Source organism: Rhea americana, unplaced genomic scaffold (assembly GCF_003343005.1).
Source record: "Rhea americana isolate MKP2758 unplaced genomic scaffold, rheAme1 scaffold_82, whole genome shotgun sequence".
Classification (NCBI taxonomy): domain Eukaryota; kingdom Metazoa; phylum Chordata; class Aves; order Rheiformes; family Rheidae; genus Rhea; species Rhea americana.
The window spans coordinates 134097-160288 of NW_028187001.1; the positions used below are offsets into that span (position 1 = coordinate 134097).

General features: G+C 34.5%; 1 protein-coding gene across 5 annotated transcripts in view; it reads left to right on the top strand.

Moving 5' to 3' along the window:
* Positions 1-26192, top strand: part of OFD1 (OFD1 centriole and centriolar satellite protein) — a 37102-nt gene that overhangs the window by 8919 nt on the left and 1991 nt on the right. For 4 of the 5 annotated variants that reach the window (XM_085323150.1, XM_085323147.1, XM_085323146.1 and 1 more), the window contains 13 exons: positions 417-536; positions 3064-3137; positions 3864-3955; positions 4117-4306; positions 5229-5359; positions 5705-5816; positions 7305-7916; positions 13857-13989; positions 19026-19126; positions 22938-23057; positions 24278-24432; positions 25450-25620; positions 26028-26098. In XM_085323150.1, coding sequence (XP_085179276.1) covers positions 417-536; positions 3064-3137; positions 3864-3955; positions 4117-4306; positions 5229-5359; positions 5705-5816; positions 7305-7916; positions 13857-13989; positions 19026-19126; positions 22938-23057; positions 24278-24432; positions 25450-25620; positions 26028-26098 — 2082 coding nt within the window. The remainder of the gene's footprint in view (positions 1-416; positions 537-3063; positions 3138-3863; positions 3956-4116; positions 4307-5228; positions 5360-5704; positions 5817-7304; positions 7917-13856; positions 13990-19025; positions 19127-22937; positions 23058-24277; positions 24433-25449; positions 25621-26027; positions 26099-26192) is intronic. The other variant, XM_085323148.1, reaches the window with a different exon arrangement.

Genomic DNA, 26192 nt, shown 5'->3' on the forward strand with positions numbered 1-26192 from the left:
AAAAAAAAAATTGCCAGGTTTTCAATACTGCTTAATTTCATTACTCTTTCCTCTGATTTTGTTTTAGAGAAAAGAATGTCASAAAGGCTTGTTTTTCAGCATACCAGCAGAGGGTGCTTATAGAATAGCATGCTCTGCATTATGTTCTCTGAAGGCTTTCCTAGGTGGGAAACTGAGCTTGGGTTACCCCAGGATAGCTGCATAATAGAGTGATGCTGGATTTTAAATAGGGCAATAGTGTGTGCAAATTCTCCTTGTTCTTAATGAATGACARTGACAGATTCTGATCATAATTTTAAATTGCTAAATTTCTCCAAGCAATCAATTACCTTCTGACTTCTCTAAATGTTATTTAAAAAAAAATGAAGTTTTGCATTCATAACTGGTCGCTGTCTATATATATATGAATATTTCAGCACTCAGAAACTTCAGGAAGAAAAGAATAAAACAATTGATGATGCACTTCGACGTCGAGAGGTTGCCGTGAAGAACATAGAGGAGACTTATGACCAAAAGCTTAAGACTGAACTCTTGAAGTAAATTTTTCTTTTGTCTCTTTACAGAATACATATTTCCTATGAAAACAGAATAATATATTTTATAGAATTTATTGATCAGAAATATAACAAAGCAAGGACTTTAAAAATGTGTGCTAAGATTTTTATTTTAATCAGTCTGAATTGTTTACATGTTGCTTATATCTCTGCTACTGAGACTTGACAATTCTGTCAGGTTAAAAGAAAAGCTTGCTATGTGAAATAAGTATCTTTTAATCCTAGGTTAGGTTATTTTTGTAACTTAAATTTTGTGTTATTACCTGACAAAAGGTAGTGACATGGATTTTTGTTTAGACAAGAAGATGTGAGCAATTTTAATSATTTCCTGTGGCTGGAATTTAAATACTGATCATTTTACGAATGCATAAAAGGCACGGAGGTGAAGTTAGCATTAAAGAAGTGTTACAATTTTCTTGGAGAAGGGATGAGAGATACAGTAGCCCATATGAAGTACAGATAGACAGGTTCTTACCTCAACCACCCATTCACCTCCTTTTKGGGCATCTGTCTTACAGATCACCTTATGTTATTAAATCCCATCTGTCTGAATGTCTAGTTTCAAAGAGTAGTTCTAAGCAAATTCTTTGAAACTACAATGTTATCTGTGACCACTTTTGAAACATTGCAAAGGGTTTATGCTGACTTTGCTRTTACAGGTGCTTTGAGTGCTTTGGCCACTTGAGGGTTATTTCAAGCTTCAGTGTAGGCAAGTGCTCTCAGGACATTGCTGCTCATGCCTACCTGATGGCATGAACCCCACTTCCAGTTAGGAAGGTCAACCAAATGGCTGACACACCATGATTTGTCTTCAAGCCAAGTTATTAACTGTTAGTATCAGCTATCAGTAAATAGTAGGTATTGTCTATGCTGGTGTATCTTCATTTAAACTACAGAAGACAGATGTAAAGAGTGGATGTTGGTAAAAAAGGTGCTTCAGCTGAAACTGAGTTATTTCAGTTATTTGACAGAGAACAACAACATGCAATGAATTGTTTCACATTGGTTAAACCCATGTATCTTAATTTATCCAGGTAGTCCATAACTGCTAGTTACAAGTAATGCTTTTAAGTGCTTTTGCTTCATGTGGAAAAGGAAGTTATTTTAAGGATCATCTCTTGCTTAGCTTATTTTATCAGTAAACAAAATATTTTAGGCATTCTCCAGACGCTCAAGTAGATAAAAACCATGTCCTTATTAATCTTTGATGAGAAGTAGTGAAGAACTGCTATTTAGTGTGTAGAAATAATGATGTTTGTTAGAAAATAATTTTTTTATTATTATTAAGTAAACTTTAAATTCCATGACTCAGAGAAGAATCTCAGTGATCTGGGCCATTTACAATTACAAGATGGGGATAGAGATATTTGATAACGTTTATAATCTAATGTGTCCCAATCACACAAAACATTGAGTACTCTTAACTGTTGTAGATTTCAGTAAAATTGAATATTGAGGTTGAATGAGTGCTGGTTGTGGATAGTTSGGCAGTGCTTAGTGTCTTGCTGGTTACTGATGACAAACAGAGAGCCCTTGAGGCCAGTACTAGGACTTCTACTATCCAATACCTTCATCACTCACCTGGATGATGACACAGTGCATCCTCAGCAAATTTGCACATGATGCTTGATTGAGGGGAACGACTGCCATAACAAATGGCAAAGTTTTAGTGCAGAGGGACTTTGATAATCTGGTGATTGAGCCAATATAATCTCAGGAATTTTAACAAGAAGTGCAGAATTCTACATTTGAGACCAAATATCTCTGTGAAGTGGTTGTATATAGGAAAAGGAATTTGCTGAATAGCAGTGTTTCTGAAAGGGACATGGGAGTTACAGTTACTGTCAGGYTGAATATGATGCAGCAGCATGCTCTGGCAAATAAGGCAAACAGCATGATGGGCTACATTAGGAGGTGAATAGCCAACAGGCTAAGGGAAGTTGTTACCCCTTCAAGTATTGCTGAAGACTGCACCTGGAATACCATGCCCAGTTTTGAGGCCTCCAATTCAAGACAATTATGGAGAAACTGAACATGAACAGGGCCTAGTAGAAGTCTGTCAAGATAGTTATGGGCCTGTTGGTCATGAGCTCTGAGGAAAGTTTGAGGAGGAGTAGCTTGTTCAGTCTGTTGAGGAGGCTGAAGGATGATCTAACAGCACCCACAACTACTTGAATTCAATTCAGTCATTTTTTGTAGCTTTTTTTCATATATTTTGTTGCTTGGGAGTCCTAAACGATCTAGTGGACCACAGTGGCCATAAACTGTGGCTTGAGAGGTTGGATCTTAGGGAAAAAAAAATTACTAATAGAACAGAGTAGTATTTGCACAGATTCCCCAGGGAGACTGTGGAATATACATCTATCATCAATTTCTGTGATTCTGTGAGAAAGAATTTTGTCAACAAATAATTGTGTAGTTACAGTTTAGTCTGGGAAAATTTGGAATTCCACCCCCCTACCCTCCACACACATCTRCTTTGGGAATACATAACTGTTTTTACTTGTAGATATCAGCTTGACTTGAAAGAAGAATACATAGCTAGAACCAGCAGAGTTACTGAAGATGAGAAGAAGAATAAAGGTATCTCTGAGATAAATGACGTATCTGTTGTTAATTACTAGAGCTTTTACCAAGAGGCTTCAAAACACTATTATCATTAAACTAAAGTTCAGTGACAGTTCAGTGTGAGTGACAAAGAGAATGCCAAAGCAGATATGGAAAAATATGTAACAGGATCCAGGGACATGTCAGCAACTCCTTGCAGTTCAGAATACRGTGGGAACCAATTAGCTGGTACTTCACATGGAGGCTGCAAAGTGTCCTTCTTTCTCTGAAGGTTTCCCAGCTACTTCTGAAGTTCTACCAGCTAGTTCTGTAACTGAAGTCTGGTACAGCCTGGTACTGTATCCTTGAAAGGTTGCCAGCTGCTACATTTATCATGCACAAGATGTTTAACTGAAGCTTGAGGAAAGGCAGCTGGAATGGATAACATATTTAGACTTTTAAGTCAGGGTCATGTGGAAAATTATGTATCATGCATGTGAATTTATGACTTAATTATGATGAAGTGTGTGTATTCACATATATATGTATACATGCACACACATATATACAGACGGATTTACTTAATTTTGAGGGAATGTGCTTGTGTATGYATATACACACACATATAAAATCATTTAAATTTTGAATTAAATTGAATGTTTGTCTTAGCAACCTCAGTTGGGTTTTGCTGATGCAATATCTATCTTTTTTTAATGCAGCACTCTATACATTTTAATTTAACATTTGTAATTCTCCTTGCAGAGAAGGCTATTCTTTTGCATGAAGAAGCCATTGCTGTTAATTCAAAAAAAGAGGAACTGAAGCAAGCTATCTCACGTACAAAAGAGCTTGAGGTAATTGTAAATATTAATTTAGAARAGCAGTATTCTAATTAGCGCATTTGAACTACATTTTCAAAAAGAAGAAAATATGAAATAAGTAATTGCTAACTAATATAAATTTGTTTTTGGGGGGAAACACCTTTTAAAGATTCTGAAATGTTCTTTGTCTGCAGCTGGATTTGGAGTCAGCGAAGGCCCAGATTCTSCTGGTAAATAAACAGAATCAGTTGTTGACAGAAAAACTGAAAGAGGTTTCAGACTATCCCTTGCTAAAGGAGGAGAAATTGGAGCTCCAAGTGCAGAATAAAATACTTAGGCAACAGCTGGAGGAGATTCGCAGTGAGAACCAGCATCTCCGAGACAGTTAGTGTGAATGATTTTGTAAATTTCTTTTTTATGTGTTTCTACAGGTACTGGTTTAGAAATTTTAATTAAATTATTTTTATTATGTTTACTGGTAGTTCACTCTAATCCTTGATTTATGTTAGTGAAAAATGAAACAAGTGTCTTCAAAAACAATCTCAAAGCTTTGACAACTTGTTTTTATGCTGTTTTTTTTCTAGATAGATTTATTTTTCCTCCTGTAAATTTTTAACTTAGTTTATGTCTGATTGATTAATGTCTCTCTTATTTATAGAATCATAAAGCTTCATGTCTTGAGTTCAGTTTTCAGATAGGTTGTAACATTTTGGCTGAGTTTGGGTGAACTATATAATCCTTCTCTACTTCCGTTTTAGTTTTTTGAAAAGCATCTTTAAATAATAGTAACATCTTTGTTTAGTTTAGAAAATCATTGACAATAAATGCTATTTTCTTAAATACAACTGTATAATACAAATTTTGAAATAAGAGATAAATATAGTGATAATATTATGAATAGCCCTTTCATCTTCTGAAAAATACAGTATAGTATTTCCCTCCACAGCAATAGTATGGTTAGTAAAAGTAAGAAAAACTTTGCATTTTTTTTGAGGGTTCACCTAACTACAGTTACAAAATGTGCGTCTGAGATTATGGCAAAGAAGAGATGTGCACCCAGTTAGGTAAGGTAGGAAAGCAAGGGTAAGAAAACCTTGAAGTAGCTTTTAAGTGACTATATCAACAAAAGTTTTGAGACCCGTATAAAAGCCAAAATATATCCCAAAGTATTTTACTCAGATGAAGTTTAATTGTGGAAGATTTGTTATGGGCTCAAAAACAAATCAGTTTGAAGTTTCAAAGGCATGTTATGTAAAAAAGTGAAGGCTCATATTGTTAAGTATCTTCTTTTTCTTTTTCTTGAAAGAACTTGCCCAGCCCTCAGCGGAGCTTCTGGCCTGCCAGGCAGAGTTGAGAAGGATGGAACATTCYAGAAAGCTGGAACAGGATGAATTTGAAAGTCACAAGCAATTTCTGGAAAAGCAGCTACAAAGTGAGGTAAATTAATTACTCTTTCTGATCTAAATAGTTTGAATACTACTTCTTCCTAACATCTTGATAACATTTACCCTTGTGTGTATATCATTCTGAATGTTACTGGAATGCTTTGAACTCTTCTTATTTTTATGTAAACAACTTTAAAAAATCAGCCAAAGTCTATCTTTTCCACCCTTTATGTTGTTGGTACTGACTTTCATTAGTTTACTATGTATATGTGTTTTGACTGACATGGAAAACACTTGGAAGTAAACAAGCATTCAGCAAGTCAGGATATTTTTATTTATTTGGATTATGTGTCTCTTCTCCTTCCCCTCTGCTCCCCCTCTCCCCAATATCCTCTAGGTTGAGCGCTGTGCCCAGTTAAAGACCCAGCTGTTGGACTCCGAAGCTACTCTGAGGAAGTTAAACATACAGGTTGAAGAACTGAAACTGCAGTTGAAACAAACACAGGCAGGTTTGTATCTCATACAAAAGAAGCTCCTTTTAAAGCACTCTTATCAAACCAACCTAAGCATTTCCAGAGGCTTAAAAAGGTCTTTGGTTACGTGGAACTAATATATCATCAGTGCATAGATTTCAAGTTTAAAATCATCTGTTTAAAAACGCAGTTTAAAATGGAAACTTACCCACAGTTTCCTTGCCTTACAAGAAAACTAAGGAGAAAACAAAAGGGAGAAAGGAAAACATACCTATCTGAATACTATCATTTTTTTATTGTTTATGTTACTCCTCACAATGAAGACATTAATGTTTGGTGATAACATAAATCACCTTAGTGGGTGTATTGTGTTTTAATGCTTTTTCATTCTATAATGTTCATATTAAAAATAATCATTTTGAAATTGTATTATATGTCTCAATTTTAAACCTATTTTTTTGACAATTGTAGTCAGCGCTGTTAACTTGAGCACCTCATATGAGCATAGGAAGAGGAGGGCATTCACTCTGCCTAACACATGTAGTTCTAAAGATGCCTATCTGTCAAATTTCTAATATCAAGTAAAATAAATTTAGGTTTTGATACATAAACTTAATTAAAAATATGCAGTGGATATATACAACAGATACTGAAACAGGTAAAGTGTATATTACATGCAGGATATATTGCACATAGTTCAGTATATGAGATACTTAATATTATTCACTAGACCAATAAATATATTTTCATGTATGGTACAACTGTAGGTACCATATGTGATTRGAATTTGATCAGTGTCAATATAATAAATATTTTGAAAATAATTTTGTGTCTAATTAAATGACAAAGTACTGCAAGAAATTTTGCATCAGAGATAAGGATGTTGTCATCAACCGTTTGTGTAGAATACAAGAAAGGTAATAATTTGTGTGGAGAAAGATACTGCCCTCTAGTTCTGGGCTTACTGAAACATGCAAAAGCAAACCAGGAAGCAGCTAGCCTCAGAACAGTGATATTCAGTTTAACCAATAATTTTTGAGGAATATTTTTCTTTTAAACCTCATGCTGTGTGTGTGATGTGGCTTGTTCTGAATTTCTTTTAGGTCTAAATATGACCAATCTATTAAGGCTTCTGGCCTACGCTGAGTCCCTCACACTTTGAACAGCATAACTGGATATACTGTGAATCCAAAGTGGTGAAACTTTAATTTTGAATGTAAGAAATCACAATTTAAGAAATCATGCTTTTTAGAATTGTTTAGTAAGAATATATACTTCAAATAAAGTTTTACTTGAAGAGGAAGAGAAATGTATAAAATAATGAAGAATATCAGTCATAATTTGCACTTATGCAGCCTTATAAAGATATATTTAAATAAGTACATTAAACTCTCAGAACTGAAGTAAGTTTCATGTTAAGATCATTTTGATTAAATTGGAATTTAAATGCTGTCTTAATCTTTATGTTTACTTACAAGTCTCTCTATCTCTCCCTCTCTCTCTTATGTATTCTTGGTCATGTAGTTCTAGAAAATGAAGTGTATCGGAATCCAAAGCCTTCACTTGTTGACCGCTCTATCATTGACTTCACTGATGATAGAATTGTACCTCCTGATATTTATGTGGATAGCGCATTCTTGAAGACTCAGATTATGAATGATGTCATTAAGGGAAATGCCGTTGCAAGAGCTGGTTATCGTCAGCAGCTGCAGACACGGAGTGCTTCTCCAGATTCTGACCTGGAATGTATGGCTCAAACCAGGGCTAGAATAAAAGAACTAGAAAAAGAGGCAGAATACTTGGAAGAAGCCTACAGAAACTACCAAAACCGAGTGATCCAGGATGCAGCTGCAAGCAGAGCATCAAGAAAGCAGCAGTCCCCTTTACTTCTACAGTGTGCTACTAGCAGAGCCCCCTTGACTACACAGCATGAACTTCTAGAGGACAATCCTAGCTCTCAGCATTCCCCTCTGAGCAGTCCAAGTGGTCCAAAATAYGTTGGAAGAATTGGGCAGGTTGATATCTTAAAAAATCCTCTCACACCACCACACAAGAGGGTGTCTTCCTCAAGACGCCTTTCTTCCACTCCTGTTTCCAAAATGGAAAGAGATCTCAATAAAAAGAAACTTTCAGATGGTAAGCTACTTGTTAATATGGTATGGTTTTGGTGTTCTGTTTATTGTTCCTGATCCATGATTGGAAGAGGAAGATTTAACAGTGATAATCTTTTACTCATTTAGTATTTGCTAAGAGGCAGGAGAAGGTTAGAAGCAAAATTTACTAACTGAATGGAATGTCAGTTCTTCATGAAAACAAGTATTGAAGAAGTCCATTGAGARAGGGTAAACATACTGTACTTAGTTCAGGTAGTTTTAAAGATAAGACTATGCCATATAATTCACTGCAATTGTAATCTTATGCAGAGTTTCATTTAAAAGTTGGTATTTAGTACTATGAGACATTAATTATAATTTCCTAGCTTATACCAGCCTTTATATCTATTCTCATCTTTTCCTCTAGCAGCTGTAGTTACATGTGCACAGCAGAAGATGATTACTTCAGCTGTCTTCTGTTACATTCAGGTTTCCAATCTCAAAGGACTRTATTTGCTTTTGTTTGTGCATTTTACTATGGCATCTTTATCATCAAATATTCTTGAGCAATTGTGAGGTACAGAAATATAGAGATTTTTTATTATTATTGTCTGGTCATGACTGGAATAGTAATTTGCTATTAATTTCACAATGTCTAATAATTATTTTAATAATTATTTTTAAAAGTGGCAGTAGTCAGAAAAGCAAACAAAATAGAAAATTGAAAATAAAAGAAAACTTCATGCTATTTCAAATCTGTATATTACACCTGTTGCCTGAATCATGCAGTTCTTGTCATCCCATCTCAAACTTGATTTGGTAGGATGAGAAAAAAGTATGATAACAAGGATGATAATGATCAGCTTCTGTATAAAGAAAGGTTAAATAGAAAAGGTAGTTCAGTTTGTAAGAGAGTTGGGCTGTGGGAAATCTGAAGAGCCATGCATGATGTGGAAAAGGTGAAGAAGAACTGATAAATCACTGCTTCACAGAATGCAGAAAGTAGGGGACATTCTGTCAAGTTTAAAGAAGGCAGAAAGAAGTACTTTTTTGCATCATAAATAAGTTGTGGAATTTATTGGTCCTGTGGCAACAAGGATAAATCCAGGAATAAACCTTCTTGTCAGGAGGACCTGAAAAATTAYAGATTGTTGAACGTTGGGATAGAGTAAGGTGTCAGAGGTAAAATGTCACTCTATTCTTATTTTTAATTCTACCTGTTTCAAATATTTAGTAATGGATCTTGTTAGAAACAGGTTACGAAGAGTGGTCTATTGTAGCTGTTTCTGTGTTTCTACATGTAGACTACGACATTCTGTTATTGAACCTGCTGTATTTTTATATTAGCAGTCAGCCTTTGTGTAAATTACTTACTGGCTATTCTTGTAGGCCTGCACACAAAAAATCCTTCGTAACAGTAAAAGTAGGGTTGTGTTGTGAAATTAAGAGATGTCAAAATTTAAGTTCTATGTATAAGCTTAACAATCTTCCCTTTCTTTGTATCTGTGAGAGGCTAGTTGAATGATAGTTTGTTTATTTTTCTGTAGGATCGTTTCCTTGTTTAGTGCACAAGATTTGGTTCTGGAGAAGAATAGGATTTATTATCAAAGGAAGGCATTAACTGACTATGGTATTACAGAAACTAGAAGATAACCTTGAGTGTGAATCAGAGTTACAGCTAGATATTATGGTTTCAAGGTGAACTGAGTTGATCACTGCTCTCAAAAAGTGTTTTTCCACTAATACAGGCATTTTGTAAATTTGATTTCTTCTTCCTAAATACCGTACATTTCCCTTGTTATTTTATTGAATTATATCATGTTTGTTTCACTTAATATTTCAAATTCATAGCTTGTTTTTTTTTTAAGTCACTTCTGCCCCTGTTTTATGGTGATTTAATCAAGATGACATTTTTCTTTCTTGCTGATGAGAATATTGTGAGTGACTATGTCAAGGCCTATTAAAGTAAAAATGCTGTATCTGCCACTTCCCTTTATGTTTTAGAAAGTTTACTCTGTTGAAGAAGTTAAATAAGTTTAACATTACTTATTCTTAATAAACSCTTGGCAATTGTTGTGTTAACCTCTATGAAAGCTTAGTCTTGTTTACGATAACTGGAACTTCCTAGGTTATCTGTTTCAAGAAAGTAAATCATTTGCTATTTAGCTCTAAGAATTTTCAAAAATAGTGCAGCTTCRGTACATTCCTACAAGCTTTCAGGTAAATTTCATCAGGTGTTCACRCTTCGGAAGCCTTTAACTCAGTATCTTTAATATCTCTATTATTATTTAACTATCTTTAACTATTCTTACTATTTTTTTTTATATATTTGCTGATCTTCCATCTGCTTCTCAGAATTTTTAGCATCAAGTATGTAGTGCATATTAATGTGAATACTGATACAAAAGAGTGACTATTGCTATTTTTTATCAGCATTTTTTTTGTTTATCAGTAAAGAATATCTGTGTTTTCTTTKGACTTCCTGTAATTATTACTGCTTATCTAGTAAAGCACTACAGCCAGACAGAGATACTTAAGTTCTTGGACTGTGTTTAGAAATAGCTTTTTGTTTCGGAGAGTGGGGAAATTATGTAGAGAAGTAGGAATTTTAAGTGAAATTCTGATTAATAGGAAAGAATGAATTGATGATCAGAAAATGCAAGTGATAATGAAGTGGTGAAATTTACAGGTCCAAACAGAAGAAACAGGACAATAGGTTTAAAGGAAAGCAACTTTGAGCATCTTCCCAAGAAACCCAGTTTCCAGTCTCCTTAGCTTTTTCAAAGACAAAGGAAGATTGCAGGTGATTTGGCAGTTTGAACAACAAACTAGCTGAATTAGGTGGAAAATTTAATGACAGACCAATATAGCTACTGCAGTAGCTCTTAAACATCAAGAAGTACAAAAAGTAGAGCAAAGGATACATGAGTAAGGGTAAATACAAAGAACAGATATAAATCAGCTCCTCCTTCATCAGGACTTCTGCCAGAACACGTTAATAAATCCTCAGTTTCTCTTGCAACTGATTTCTCACAGCCGACGACAGAATATGTCATTCAGCAGTGACCACCTCTGTACTGATACAGTACATGCCCCTACTGAAATCAGAGCTATAGTTTCAGTGCTAATGTGCTATGCAGTGATTTATGTGCTTCCAGGCATTAGATTGCTACCGCTTTGATATCCYTCTGCTCTGTAACAGCAGGAAGTTTCAAGAGTCTTCTCATGTTTGTTTCACTTTGTATTTCAAATTCACAGCTTGTTTTTCTTTAAGTCACTTCTGCCCCTGTTTTATGGTGATTTAATCTTTTATGCTGGTATATAGGCGCTTTTATGTTGGTATATAGGTTATCCTTTTTGCCAGAGGTGGCTAAAGTGCTAATTAGTGTTTTTTGCTAGAAAACCATAAGTCATTCTGGAACCTTCCATGGAGTTTTTCAGTGCAGCTGAAGATGCTTATCTGAAGAGCTCAGGATAAATGTCAAGAGATAAATATATATATATATATGTAGACATACATATATATACCCTGCATGTGAGCCTGAGAGATTTGCTTTTCCTTTAAATGAGCTATACTGGAGTCAATTCATGTGTAAGAATAAATTCCAGCTCAGTTACCAGCAGCTATCTTCGAAGGATGAAAGGAAGGAGTTGGCCTTGTGTAGCACTTGCAGTTAACAGATCCAGCAACTGTTTGACTATATAATCTGTCAGTTGAAGGATGTGCAGTTTTCTCTCGTCCTTTAAATTAGCTTATATATTTGACTGCTTTCCTTTCCAAGCCCATGCATGTTTGATGTTTTTCAGGCTTCATCTTTCTGTTGGGAAGGAGTAAGCCTATTTCTTGTCAGAGTTACTAAAAGTGGGAAAGGATCCTTTTTCTGTTCTCCCCTATTTACTGTCTCCTTGTCTCCAATCTCTGGTGGCCCTTGGGCAGCATTACTGATAAAGTGATAGGGGACAGGGTCAGACAGCATCAGAATTTGTTCTTAGTAACCAACTTTTTGCTTCTGGTGAGAAAGAGCAAGGTTTGCAAGCCTTGCAGGCAGCATGCTGCAAGCCAATAGCTGCACCTATTTGTCTTTTATTAGAAGGTCAGTAAGTTCAAGTCCAGATAATTTCTAAATAGTAGTAGCCTGTGGTGAATTGTTATATGGCACGGCTGATGCACCACGTGTCCTTCCCTCCCTACAGTACATGTTAGGCTGAGTAAGTTCATGTAGTAAGTACCATGTGTGGTTTTTTTTGTTTTTATTTTGTTTTATTTTTTGGTTCCTTTGTTCTGCATGTGATAATTTGCCTCTTCATTTTATAGCAGATTAGATGTGCTTGGGCTGAGGGTTCCCACTATTAACAGATACTGCTGATGTATGAATATGACATAACTGCGAGGTCACGTTCTGCGAGTGCTTCCTTAGAGGGTGTTCCTGTATGTTCTGTGGGTATAGAGGCTGTCCGCAGTAGTATTGATTTTATTAAGCATTAGTCTCTTGTTCAGACATCTTTCTCAGACAGCCAGTTTGTTTGCGATGTACTACAGTCTGTTTCATTAGACTTAGGATTCTTCCTCTTTGAGTGATGTACTGCTTGGAGCTCTCCTGAAGTTACATATATGTACTCAAGACCTCAAAGAAGAAAAAAATTGTCACATTTATTGATAACTGAACTTCTTTAAGGTGTATTTTGTACTTATGTTCCAGTCCTTTTTTCCCTTACTTTGTTGASTCAGAGTTTTTTGACTATGAAGAACAAATGACCTGTAAGTTGCTCTGATTGTTCTTCCCTTGGTCTTTGGAATGAACATTGTGGAAATAAAACTACAAGGGCAACCCCAGTCTAAAGCATCCTGACTTCTGGTATGTGAAGTGCGCTATGAATGGTGCACTGTTATACAGCTATCTGAAAGAACTTCAAGTAGGGAAGTGTGAGTAATGACTTTTGCTCTGTTGTTAGAGCTGAATTTGAGTAGACTGCAGTAAAAAAAAAGGGGGGGGGAGAAAAATGCTAGTACCTACTTGCTGAGTGATACTGGCTTTTGTGGGTAAAAGAAAATGTGCAATCAAGTAATGAAAGACTTGTGCAGCTGTACAGGAAAGGAAAAATAAGATTGCAAAGCAAAATTTAAGTAAAATGCTGGACATCGCAATTTTGATAAAATCTTTTTAATGCAATTTTAATTCATTTTTTTTTTACCTGAGTATCTTAGGAAACCCAGGACTTCTTCGTTGTACTCTGTTATTCTTCCCTGATAACTTTACAACTCTTACAAAGGAGATAAAATGTTCAAAGATTTTCTTCTTTACTCAGCCACCTATTTTCACAAATCTGTAGAAACTGGAGATTTCTCAGAGAAACTGGAGACCCTAGGCATTTTCTTTTGTTGGCTAGTAATGACATCTCTAGCTTGAAGTCAGTCTTAGAACTACTTCTTCTAATTCCAGTCTTGGAGAGATTCTTAGATGTTGAGGAAAGGCAGTTTTACGTGAGCGTGGAGGCAGAGTGGGGAGTGGAAGATGATAAGGCTTTCTGAAGAATAAGTTTGTAATAGTGAAGGCTTATAAAGGAGAATTTATAGGGAAATGACTGCAGGCTGGTAGTTCTGCAGCTGACGATTTATTTAACAGCATTATTGCTTAAAAGCAATTACAAAAAAAATGCATTTTAATTCTCCCCCCCCTTATACTTTTTGCATCACTGACAGACTTCAAATGCTGACCTCTTCTGTTTTTCAGGTCCCTGCCATTGAGGAAATTTTTGCTGTTTTCATGGCAGGTCCTAACCCAGCTCTGAAGAAATGAAAGTACATAGTACAAGAAAGCCCATAATAATCCTSGTAGATTTTGATGCCAGTTGTGCCATAGTGGTGGTGCTTGCACAATCCAATCATGGACATTTTGTCTGAGAAGTCTTAGTGTAAAGAAGTGATTAATACAAATTAATCACAAAGCAAATTAATACAAATTGCTTGGTTTTTGTTCTACAGATACCTGTGGCTCATATCTTGCCTCTTCCCAGCAAAGTGTTGACCAAGTGCTTTCTCCTATTTCAAAACCACGCCATCTTTCATCTTCTGAGTCTATTCCTTCCTCACCATCCAGTCATGGAGAGAAAAACAGGTAATACTGTTTACAAAACAAAATTTGTAACCTTTTTTTTTTAAAAAAAAAAAACAAACCCATAAGCATATGTCTAACTGTAAGACACATGATGATAGCTACCTTTACAATTCAAGGAAGCTATGAATTTTATGAGTCAGAACTTTTCTAAAGTTGCTTCAGGAGTTCCATTCTTGAATGTCATGCCTCAAGAAGAAGTTAGTTTGAAAAAAGAATCTTCCCTTTGGCAAATATGACTTGACCTTTTCATTTCTGTTCTATCTGTGCTTCTTACAGTGCAAAGTATGTGCAGTGCAATACTTGAACCTCAAGTACATCAAGTATATTGGAAACTTCAGACGATTGCAGTATTTCCAACTTAGTGGTTGTTGGTGTATGCACTTTTCTGAGAAATTGTTAGAATATATGTATAAAAATGTAACTAAAAGAATTTCAAAAATTTCTGTCTTAGCTTGTGACAAAGTAAAATATGATTGGTTTAGAAAATGTTCTGCAAAGTCATTTCACTACTGTAAGTGAGGAAGGGTGAAAGATTATTCCAGACCTTCCCTGTGTTGGGAAGGAATGGGAATGTTAACACTAGCTTCAAAGCTTAAAAAAGACACTGCCATGAAAAAGTGGTAGATGAAGGACTAAGAAGCCAGGAGAGTGAGAACATGAAGAAACCTGGAGAGACTGAGGTAACCTAGAGGCACGTTGTTTTTATGCACATGTAGCAAATTGATAAATATTCACCAGTGAAACATAGCTCAAATTCTACTCTTAAAGGGAATTAGTTCTTCTGTTTAGAACTGAGTTTCTAAGCAATTTCAGTCTGTGTTACTTCATTCAGTTTAAGTATTCTTGCTTAATTACAATTTAATCTGTGGGTTCTGAGATAGACGATACTTCATTTAGTGTTTGCACTGCTCGGCAGTAAGACATACCTCGCAGATTAAGTTGTATAAAGTTTAGAAGTTCCTGGGCTCAGGCCAAACTAATTTACCTTGCTGACTTTCTGACTGCTGTATAGGTATCTCTTTATATATAGCTCTAGATTTAACCATACTCCTTTTTTAACTCCTTTTTTAAAAACTTCATGTATTTATGTGTCAATGTTGTAATGAACTTTTGAAAGCACTGAACACTTGATTTAAAACAAGGTAACTCTAGATCCTCATATTTTAAGACAACCATTGTACATTGCTTTAAAATGTGTTACATCAGTGTAGACCTTTGTAGAACTTCAGTTTGATTCTACTCTTTTTACACAGTAGACCATTTACAAACAGAGCTGAACAAAAGCTTCACCATTAATAAGTAACTAGTCAATTATTCACTGATTTCAGAAAACATACTTGCTATTTTTTCCTAAAAGTAAATCTGTAGCATGCAAGTCAGCTACTCTTTAATTCTGTGCAATATCTGTCTTGATTGAATTTATTAAATTTATTTTATTTTTTCTCTCAAATATGTATGGGGAACTCTGGACATCAGAATCTCTGGGGATTAGGTTCAGGTCAGCCTGAAGGTTAAGAAGGCTCAATAACAAGCTGTCTGAGATGTATATGACTTTTCCTTGTGTTCCATCACACTGGATTGCATTGATGATTTAAAAATTCAGCTGCATACTTTTTCAATGCAAGAATAATGCCTAATGGAYGTTGCAGATGGGAATATGAGATATTAATGGTCAATTAAATGACTATCAGTTGGCATGTCTTGTTAACAACAGTACTATCAGAGTTCCTCACTCTTATGTGGATACCTGAATATGTATATATTTTTAGCAGCTCACTGTCTTGAGCTCTAGAGGATTTGACAGTTTTGGACCTTGTACTAGGCTTCTGTGCCAGTGATATAAATATGATCCTGATAAGGCTAATGAGAATTACTGACATTGTAGACTACCACAAGTACTTCATTGCAGAAGCCAATGTTGCATCTTTAGGGCAGGATAAGCTTCATGCTTAAATGGTTTGAAATAATTCTGAAGGAAAAGGTAGAGCTACAAACTTATCATAAGTTCTTGTCCAAAATGGTGATGATCTYTCATCTTTTTCATATCAGAACATCTCTTTTGCATATGCTTGATGTTAAAAGGCTATTGAGATTATATTTGAGACATGCAAAAACTTTTAAAAACACTAATTCCTTTAACAAAGATATTTTTCTTTCATTATATGTCTATTTTTCACATCTGTGACTTGAATGACATTTTTTTTTTGTTAACTAAAGCTCAGTAGTTTCCGCTGGCTGTTTAAATCACAGCAATTGAGTATTTTCACTTCATTCATTAACAAGTTCTAATGCTAGCATTTTTTTTCTCTGAAGAGCTGGTTCATGTGCCCATATAACCTTCTGAATAGAAGTTCTCAGTCTCCCCTGCATGTGGGAAGGGGGTGGGTAGCTGAACTTTTTTCTGTTGTTTTATTTTAAATAAATTGATAACTTTTCAAACTAAACTGCACAAAATCATTTCCTCTTCCCATGTTTCTTTCTTATCAATGGCTTGCTAGTGCTTTCTGCAGATGTCTCGTGAGCACTACTCATGAATGAGAACCCTAAATAGGTATCTTTAGAAAAAGCATGATTACTTCATCTATAATTTTGCTGCTCTGGTAAAGGACACTTGAAATAGATCATACCCACCACCCATCATTCCAGATTTGAAGACTAAAGAAAAATAACTTGTACTGAAGCAACTCTAGCAGGCATTCACAGACCTATCTTATTTTGGTGTCATCCAATACAATATTCCTCTAATTTAACGTAGAGAGGATTCTTTTTCATAGTTAGAATTTGGGGAGCTTTGGTGTTCTAGGACTTGAAAAGAACCTGTTGGAATTTCTAGGGACTGTGAGATTTGTTCCGGCTTTGCTTGGTGCCTCGCTGTAGCCGCTTGTCTCTTCCTTCCACTGSTCTTTCACACTTGCTACAGCATGCTTTAGATTTCCTGTCTTCCTGTGACAGACCATACCAGCTGAAGGTTGAATGTTACCTGCACGTGAAGGCTACATGGGGAAAATGTTATAATACTGTGAGGGAGTGTACTTTTTTGAGAGACCTTAGTGTCCATATTTTACAAAAGGAGATGCACTGCCTGGATAATAAACAGTGTGAACAAGTTGTGTTGCAGAGAGTAGGCCAGACTCTGAGCAGGCAGCATAAGTTATACTTGCAGTCTTAGGTTCCTCTTGACAAAACAAGGACATGAGTCTCGCTAACTTTCTTGACCTTGCTGCTTTCCCAAGACTTTCTGTAAGGGAAGATATTCTTTCCTTGAATATTTTTGATTCTCTTTTGCCTTGGACTGTTTTCTATTACATAAAATACTTCATTTCTCTATGTACTTGAGAAATACATATGTTGGCTTTTCCAGATATTTAGCTTCACTATTAGGCAAATGGCGCATCATTACTGTGTATTTTGAGATTAGTTCATGATCTGTAGATTTTAAGTGGYGATGGAAACTTTAAGTAAAATACGATGCTGTAACACTCGTAAGCCATTACAAGTTAGACCTCTCTTAGCAGGGGAGAACAATTACTTCTATGACTACAGGAACTCTCTGTTTATTTCAAGATATGAGTGAATATGAAGAGGGTTAATAAATACAAACAGGAAGACTAGATTTATAAAGCAGATTGCTATCTAAACCATTCCTTTTATGTTGAGGGCTGAGAAAAGTGATTCTGAGACAGTTTTAATGTAGAGAATTACTTTTTAGCTTGATAGAAGCCAAGTGTTGTTGGAGGGTTTTTTGTTTATTCTTTAATGGGCTTTTTAAGTGTAACTTGTGAAATTCAGTCATTTGGTGTTGATTGGCACACCAGTACTGTCTTATGGAATATTGTTGTTAAATACAGCTCAGGTTTTGATTGTCAACTTTGTTTGACAAAATGAATTTTGAAAACAATTTAAAAATTCATGTATTTAATTGTGTTAATGAGGCACAGCTCTCTGTTTACTGAATCAGAGGGACTGAATTGAATGCCTATTCAGCAGTGTTGCAGGATACAGTATTGAAGAAAGCAGCATGCATGTGCTTGAACCGTGGACGCTGAAGAATTATTTAGCTACTAACTGTTTCTATGAAGGAGAGACTAAAAACATGATGTAAATTTCAAAAAACTTGAAGTTCTACTTAGTCTGTTTTATTTAATTTACAGTGCATTTTTCCCCRGTGACATTACTGAACCATCCTTCTCATAAGGCGGATTTATTTGTGTTTTTACCCAGATTTACTGTTTTTATTGAACATGTCTCTTTGTGGTGGTTGTTTTATTTGTTATCCCCTTCCATCCCACTGAAAACCTGAATTCCTTAGAAACTGTAAGCACAAATGTATTTATGCAATGATAAAAAGCAACAGCTGGTATGAAGTAAGCTCCTTTATAAAGTGCTGCTGGTGAATTTCATTACTGACTGTACTACTTTTGCTATTCTGATTCTGGTTAAGTTTAGTAGCTAGGGCATGTGGGAGTTATTGTTCTTTCATGTTATTTATCTGATTAGATAAACAGGGAATTAAAATGAGGGCACTAACTCCATTTTTCATAGAACCCAGATTTTCATCAATGCATCTATGTTTTGCCAGACATCTAATCCCGATATTTTTCTAACACATCTGTTAATATGATGTCAAAGCAAAACACGTTGTCTCAAAAGGTAAATTTCTTAATTTCAGTCCACTGTGTGTGTCACACTTTGTTTTTTCTCCTTTTTTATTTCCTCTTTATGCCTTTTCAGAGTATATCTTGTTTTAATGTAATGCGTTTATCTTAGTTATATGTGGGCCTTGGGGGGAAAGGCAGCAGGGCAACATCTGATCAAAGAGATGGAGATGAGGTTTGGTGAAAGTTGGAGAACTGTATTCAAATACTTCAACTTGTAAGTCAGAACATTATGGCATTTTTCTTGTATGCTTTTACACTTGATTTAGTCTGTTGCTAAACATGTGAGTAATCCTTGTGTTTAAATCTCAGATCATTGCTTGCTTAAAAGCTTAGCAATTATATTTATTAAATTCTTTGTGTTCTTCCTTCTTCTTTCAGACTTCATAATCAACCAGCAGACAAACAGTATTTCAGTGATATCCTCAAACCAGAGAAACTAATATATGAGGACCTTGAAGAACATGTTTCTTCCCTTGAATGTAAGTTTTGGAGTATTTTAGGCAGTTATTCCAGTAAATTGGAAGAGTAATACATCCTACTTTTTTCCTTTGAATTGTCTTATTTTGCCCTAGGATTATCAGAGACTGTTAGTGGATACATTTAAAAATGGTAATTTATAAGGGAAAAGTGTTTAACATATTAGGGAATAACAACAGCAAGACAGTTGGTATGATAGTTTGAGACTATAGTTGGAGAGGAAAAATTCTGATGCTGAGTATAAGAAAAACTGGATCAAATGATTAGGGACTAATTTTCTTCGTATTTGCTTCTTTAGAAGGCTAAGTTATGTATTAATAAGTAGATATTAAAATACAGTGATTCTGAAATCTGAGATTATACTTTTTGTTCAAAACTTGAATAATCTTGTTTTGATTATTGCATTAGGTCTGACATTTGTTTCAGAATGTTTTAAAACTATATAAAAATATATTTTTTAAAAAGCAAAATGTATAATAAGTGCATAAGTTAGCTTGAGGTCCTATTGTATTTATTGCATAAAACAAAGAACTCCAAAGAATCTTTATGTACCAAAATTGGAGCAGTATTACCAAATGTAGTTCTGAAGATGAATTTCTGCAGCCTTTGCATCTGCTATTATTGTAGGTTTCTTTTCCCTTCAGTCACTGAGACTTAAATAGTATTATGTATTAGAACTTGCCTCAGAAGCATCTGTAAATACATGAAAAACACTTGAAGTTACAATGGCAATAGTCAGTATCWCAGATTGTTTTTGGAATATATGGTTAAGTTACTGAAACATGAATTTAATCCTGTTTTTTTTTCCTGAGATAAGCATGTTACTAAGGTATTACTGCTACATGTTGATTGCAGAGTTTTGTCATTATTGTTTTATGCTGCATACTGTAAAAATGTTTCCTTCACCTTTATATGTTGGAGTTAAGCCTGCAAGATCAATTTTAGAAAGTTAGAAATGAGCTGGTAGATGCTAATGTACTTTATAGTTACTTAAATGGAGAGAGAAATAGAAGCACAGTTACTGTCTTTTATTTCCTAGTTTTTCAGCATACAAGGGGCATATAAATGTTAGGCCTGAGCAGCCTTATCTACTGGAAAACTGTGGGTTTTAAATAAGTGAAATTGTTAATGAGAAGGATGTAAGCAGTAAGCTTCTGTTTTCCAAATCTTTTTAGGTCTGTAATGTCTTGGGACTGATAAAGATATGTGATTTGGTGTTACAGTTAAATTCACGGTAAAATTCAAAGAGGTGCTAATTATCATACAGGAGAAGCAAACCCACTGATTTCAAGGAAAATGTTATTCCTAACTAATGAGTGTTTTTCTAGATACCAGACTGGCTCATGTATTCTGTTTTTGGTTAGGTCATATTTCATATATTCACTCTGCTGAACTGTGCATTCAAATGACAAAAAAAAAGAAAAAGGAAAAAAAAATAAAATAAACAACCCAAACCCTGTTTGTTTGCAAAGGAAATGTTCCGATAGTGTTTAGTGATAACTAGAAGGAGGAATGACTTATCTGTGCATTTCTCCCTGAAGTTTTACTTGATATAGGGGTGTTTTTAATTTATCTCATTTCATTTTCTTTTTACCAGTCTTAAATACTTACTGTGAACTGAGTCTGTAGCCACTAGTGATTTCTACTCATCTYATAAGTCAATTAGATTTGATTCATTTGTTTAATTTTATATTAGAGACTTTTAGGAACATGCTCTGTATTTCGTATTGCTTTTATTTTATCAATATTAGACTAGATTGACCTTTTTTAGTAATTAGGCCGGAGTAAATGCTGTGCCSAAATAGCTTGCTACTGTATCATTCAGTGACATGTGGCAGTCAAAAAAATAATTTTAAGAGTTTGCATATATTGTTGCTTTCTAAAATAACGTGTTTCAGTTGGATCAGATTGCGTCACAAGACAACCTCAGTATGTCTAGAGGGAGATCAGAAAGGCTAAAAAAGGGAGAGGGTGCCGGGAAAGTTTAGCTGGGAAGAAGCAMGTACAATCTAAAAAAGTATCTGTAGTATAACATACAGTGAAAAAAGGAGAGGAGAACCAGAATATAAAAACAATGGWATTCTTCCACACTAGAGACTATGAAAAGCTCTTTAATTCTAATGTGAGCAAGCTCCAGCAAGAAAAGATTGGAATTTCTCTTGGCAGTAATGGCCATTAGTTGATACAGCTATCTTAGGTGAATAAATTGGGTCTCTTACCATGCTTGTATAAAAGAAGGAAAGTATACAAAAAAACAAGTTTCTGCTTATTTTCTTTGCAGAATGGGCAATATAAAGATAATTCTTGCTGTATTATTTTGTTTGARTGGTTAATTCATTTTTACGAGTTGGATACAATATTTAGCAGGAATATGTTTGTGATAGAAATTCTTTGACTATTTAAACAAGAATCAGTACAATAGATATTTTARATCTTGTTTAAAGCCTTTCTTATTATTAATTCTCATCTTTAAAATATTTTTAAATGGTTTTGATAATGAGTTATTCCTTACCAGTTGTACAGATCTGTCTTGAAAGGGGGGTAAAAGTATCCATGAGCTTCTGCTCTGCTAAGCATTACATCTGCCCTGAGTACATACTGATGCTTCATATGGAAATAATTTTCATGTTGATAATCTTATAATTTAAACCTAATGTTAAAGAGAGAGCAAAAAAGGTGGTAGTGTTTTTTGAGTGTTTTTTTTTTTTTTTTTTTTTTTTTTAGTGTGATAATTTTTTGTTTTGCTCTAGCATAGAACATGTGTAGAATTTGCTTTCCTAGGCAAAGCTGGTAGGACCTCCTGTTGCTATTGAAAGAAACTAGAAGCCTTTTCATAGCTTTGATACACTGACAATTTGGCTCAAATTTTCTATGATGCTTTAAAAAGCCTTTAAAAAAAWTTGAAGTGATTCAGACTTTTCTGAGAGTGAGGCTAATTAGTTTGGGTGTCTTGTTTTTCTTTGTGCAAAATATTTTAATTTTATTACAACATGGAAAAGAAAAATTTTTGAAACCRTGATAATATTTAAAGAATGAGAAATTGATTTTTCTTTACATTTTTACCAGAACTTAAGGAGAAACATAAGATATCTGTGCTACATTACACTAAATTCCTGGGAGAATGGTCCTGTATAGTTGAGGTTGGGTATCTAGAGCTAGTGGATGCATTTGACTTTTTTCTCTTTACTTGCTTTCTCCCATAAAATTGGGATAGTATTGGTTTACATATGGGTTGGAAGTAAATAGTTAAGAAGCAGTTGAGTACAGTAGTGACTRGGATCACAGAGGAAATACAGTAATATTTTTGTAAGTAAGTTTGGAGCTTCATGGCACARGGAGAAGAACATACTATGTAGAATATCTAAGTTAGAAGTATCTATCCTGTGCATTGAAGAAGTCAGGGATCCTAATAAAGAAATAGTATGTGATCAGATAGTTAAAAGATGTTTTATATGCATGGAAAGAATGAGCTAAACTTGGACATGTTATTTTTGTGTAATATGTATCTTAATTATGTAAAGAAATGAAAACATTCTGGTGTTCTATTGTATATCTGTCCATGAATCTGTTTTGCATTTGTTACACATGTGTTCCAATAGCTATTTTCAAAACCAACAATTCTGTAATTAAAAAGGCAAGTACAGTTTATGATAATTCTTAATTCTCAGGAGAATGGTCAAGTTGGAGGGAAAATGCTCAATTAGTGCTTATATTTGTGTTCTAATGCAGCCATTCCCACACTTTGTGTCCTTTTCTTTGTCCCACTATTGTAATTACAAAATAATGAAGCTATTGTTCAAATATCTTCTCCAGATCAGGGGGACATTCCAGAGCAGTGTGAAAGTGATGTCTTGCATCCATTTGAGGACACTGTCAATGGAAACCATGTCACTACCGCTATGCCAGCAACAGCCTCTTCACAGCAGGACTTGAGTGAGTTCTCAGCTTAGAAACAGAAGTGAATACCCTTTTTAGATGGCAAATGTGTGACACTCCTCCTATTCCCCAATATTTAACATTCTGTAGATAATTATGCTGAAGTGATTTAAGAAAAAAAAACTTTTTCCAAAAGTGGTGATTATATAATAAAGAGGAAGGAATGCTTTCTTCTGCTTTATTGTGTAAGGATGATTTTTTCATCTTTGTTTTGGTTGAATTTGTTTTTAATTTAATCATTTTAAGCCCACCATCCCAGCTTATAGAGAGAGATTTTGATTTCTTTTTCTTTGTTTAGGAGGATTACTAAATATTATTTCTTATAGAAGTAAGACATTAAAACTTCTTTTAAAAGTATTTTCCATGCCTCATCTGAATTTTTTTTGATTTTCTTGATGCATAGTTCACGAAGTGTATTATCAGTTGCTGATTTAATTCTCTGGGTAGATGAGGAAGATTTCAATGCTGTTTATGTAACTTTTCTGGTTGTTTTTGATAGCATTATGATTACTTTCATGTATAGTAGAGCTTTATAGCTTTTAATAATTCCCAGTATTTTCTTTGACCATCTAATTACCATCTGAATACTGTTCTACTTGCATAGCTTTTTAAATCTACTGATCAAATTAGCAAGAGTGTCCTTAAATAATTTTCAAAGGTTTTTAAAGTATTTTTGCTTTATAAATAAAAAAAACAATATCCAATGACATTCCGCAGATGAAAAGAGCAGTGTGAATTTTAAGATAACAGAGATATATGTAAGCTGAAAATAACATCTTCTTTAGCACCTAAATGTACACTTATTTCAGTGGAGACTTACGTGCATGCACATAGGAATTTTCAAATTTAAAGAGAAAGTCCATGATAGGAATGAGGAATGTAATGAGATTTTTCCACTCTCTGACCTCTATTTAGCTCTGCTGTTTAGCTCTTACAGATGCATGTATCAAGGTAGAAATATGTAGAGGTGGAAAGAAATGTTGCCAGATACATTAAGATAATTATGTGTGTGGAGGGGAAGGGCATATACACATATGAAACATATCTAGTTGTTTTTCATTTACTATTGTATGTCCTTGATTTTGATTTTGTCCAACCTTAATTACAAACTGGCTTGTTATCAAGATGCTTATTACAGTGGATTTCAGTGTTTGCTACTGTAGTAGATTACTGAACAATGTAAATCAAATCATGGATGTTRAAATAATTTTTCACAGCAGTGTTGGATCAAAGACAGACTGACCAACAGAAGAGCGAAGATGAGAAAAAGTTGGAAGAAGAAACAAGAGGTAAAGAAGAAAGAAGACAGAGAGAAGAGCAGGAAGCTTTGGAAAGAGAGCAAAAAGAACTGGAAAATCTTAAGAAGGACATGGTGATTTAGTATTTTAATTTCTGACAGTAGTGTGGCTTTGTAGTGCCATATATTTTATGATTGGTATGTTTGTTACTTGATTAAAAACAGATTTTACTCTTTTTTAGATGAAAGTAATACAGGCTAAATTCTTTTATGTATGTGTGCAATTAACCAAAGAGTTTTGCTAAAATCTCTTCTGTATCAAGTAACTTTTTCACTRGAAGCAGATACTTTGATTATACAAAGCGTGAAAGAAAAAAGTATCAAAATCAAAAACTCCTTATTTCATGTAACTAGAAACTATATAGTTTTATGACCAGAACTTAGAACTCAGCTATCTCCAGACTATTAAAACAAGCTATAAATTTGCAGTCTTTCTGGTCTGGACTGTTGCTGGTGTAGCACCACCAGATGTGTATGTCCACCAATTGATTAATCTGTATCAGGATATTTAGGGTACTTTTTTGGAAGTAGGAGTTGCAAGAAGGCTTTGTGGTTGTCTACTTGTTTAAATCYCCTTGAGCTGATGTAGCACATGTTGAAATAGTGTTCTGAACTTCTGGATCCYGTATAAAAGTTGGTTATTGCTCCCTCCCCTTTCCTATTCTTGTCCCCAACCTTAAACCTTCATTAATTTGATTCAACTTAGTGCTGCTTAGCAGGTATGCTCATGTCGCATTCGCCTGCTAGCAAACTGAGCCCTTCAAGGAACTTGCACACCTACCTCAGCTCATCCTTTTTCAATTCATATGTAAATGTTTGCCTCAGCCCAGATCTTTAGCCATATGGAGAAGCCAGGACCTAAGTACTCACAGCATTTTAGTCATTCAGACAGGTTAGAGTGTGATTTCTTGAATGACACTGGAGTTTAAAGCAATAACTTAGTTCATCTTTAACTAAATGTAACAAGCTTAGTGCTGTTTAGCATATTTTGGYATATTTTATGGAGTTTAATATGAAATCCTGTATGTAGTACAACATGTAAATACTTTTCTTGAGCTGATCAATATTTAATTTTGATTTTGTGTCCTGAAGTGTATCCAAGACTCGATGAAAATAGATGAAGAAARAAAAGAAAAGGAAAGAGAAAAATGTGAAAACAGTAATTCTGGTGCTGAAGATAACATAAAGGATTCGTCTCCAAATCCATTAGAAAAATACATGAAAATAATTCAGCAGAGCAGAGAGCAGGAACTGGCCAACAAGGTGATTATTTCAAAACTGGGCCCCCAAAAATATGTTACTTAAATTGCTTTTTTACTAAGTATATTTAGATTGCAAACAATATTCTCTTCATTTTTTTTCATTTTTCTTCATTCAGAAGATTAAAATAACCTCCTGAGATGAGTGGTTGGATTTGTGCTGTAGAAAYCTGTTGATTCAAAAGGAAAAAATGGAAAACTTTATTTTTTATAAAGTTTTGTGCAACTATGCTGTGYTTTGTTAGCTACTAAGATGCTACATTAAATTTAAATGCCTGCAATTTTAGTAGCCTGCATTTAATAAGCTGTTTCAATAAGCTGTCTTAAGATACAGATGCAATTATTGGAGTCACTGATAAAGCTAGACTTAAGAACTAATTACAGAAAGTGTATTTTCCTCTTTGCTACTAGGATTCAAAAAAGGAAGAAATGGAAGAATTATCACTTATAGAAGGACTTCTTTCTAGTGAGAAAGATGACAGGTAAGACTGGTGAATGATTAATAACTTTTGTTACTCCTTTATTAATAGTTACAGTTTGATGGTTCAGAGATACCTGTCTTTTATAAAGCAAAAT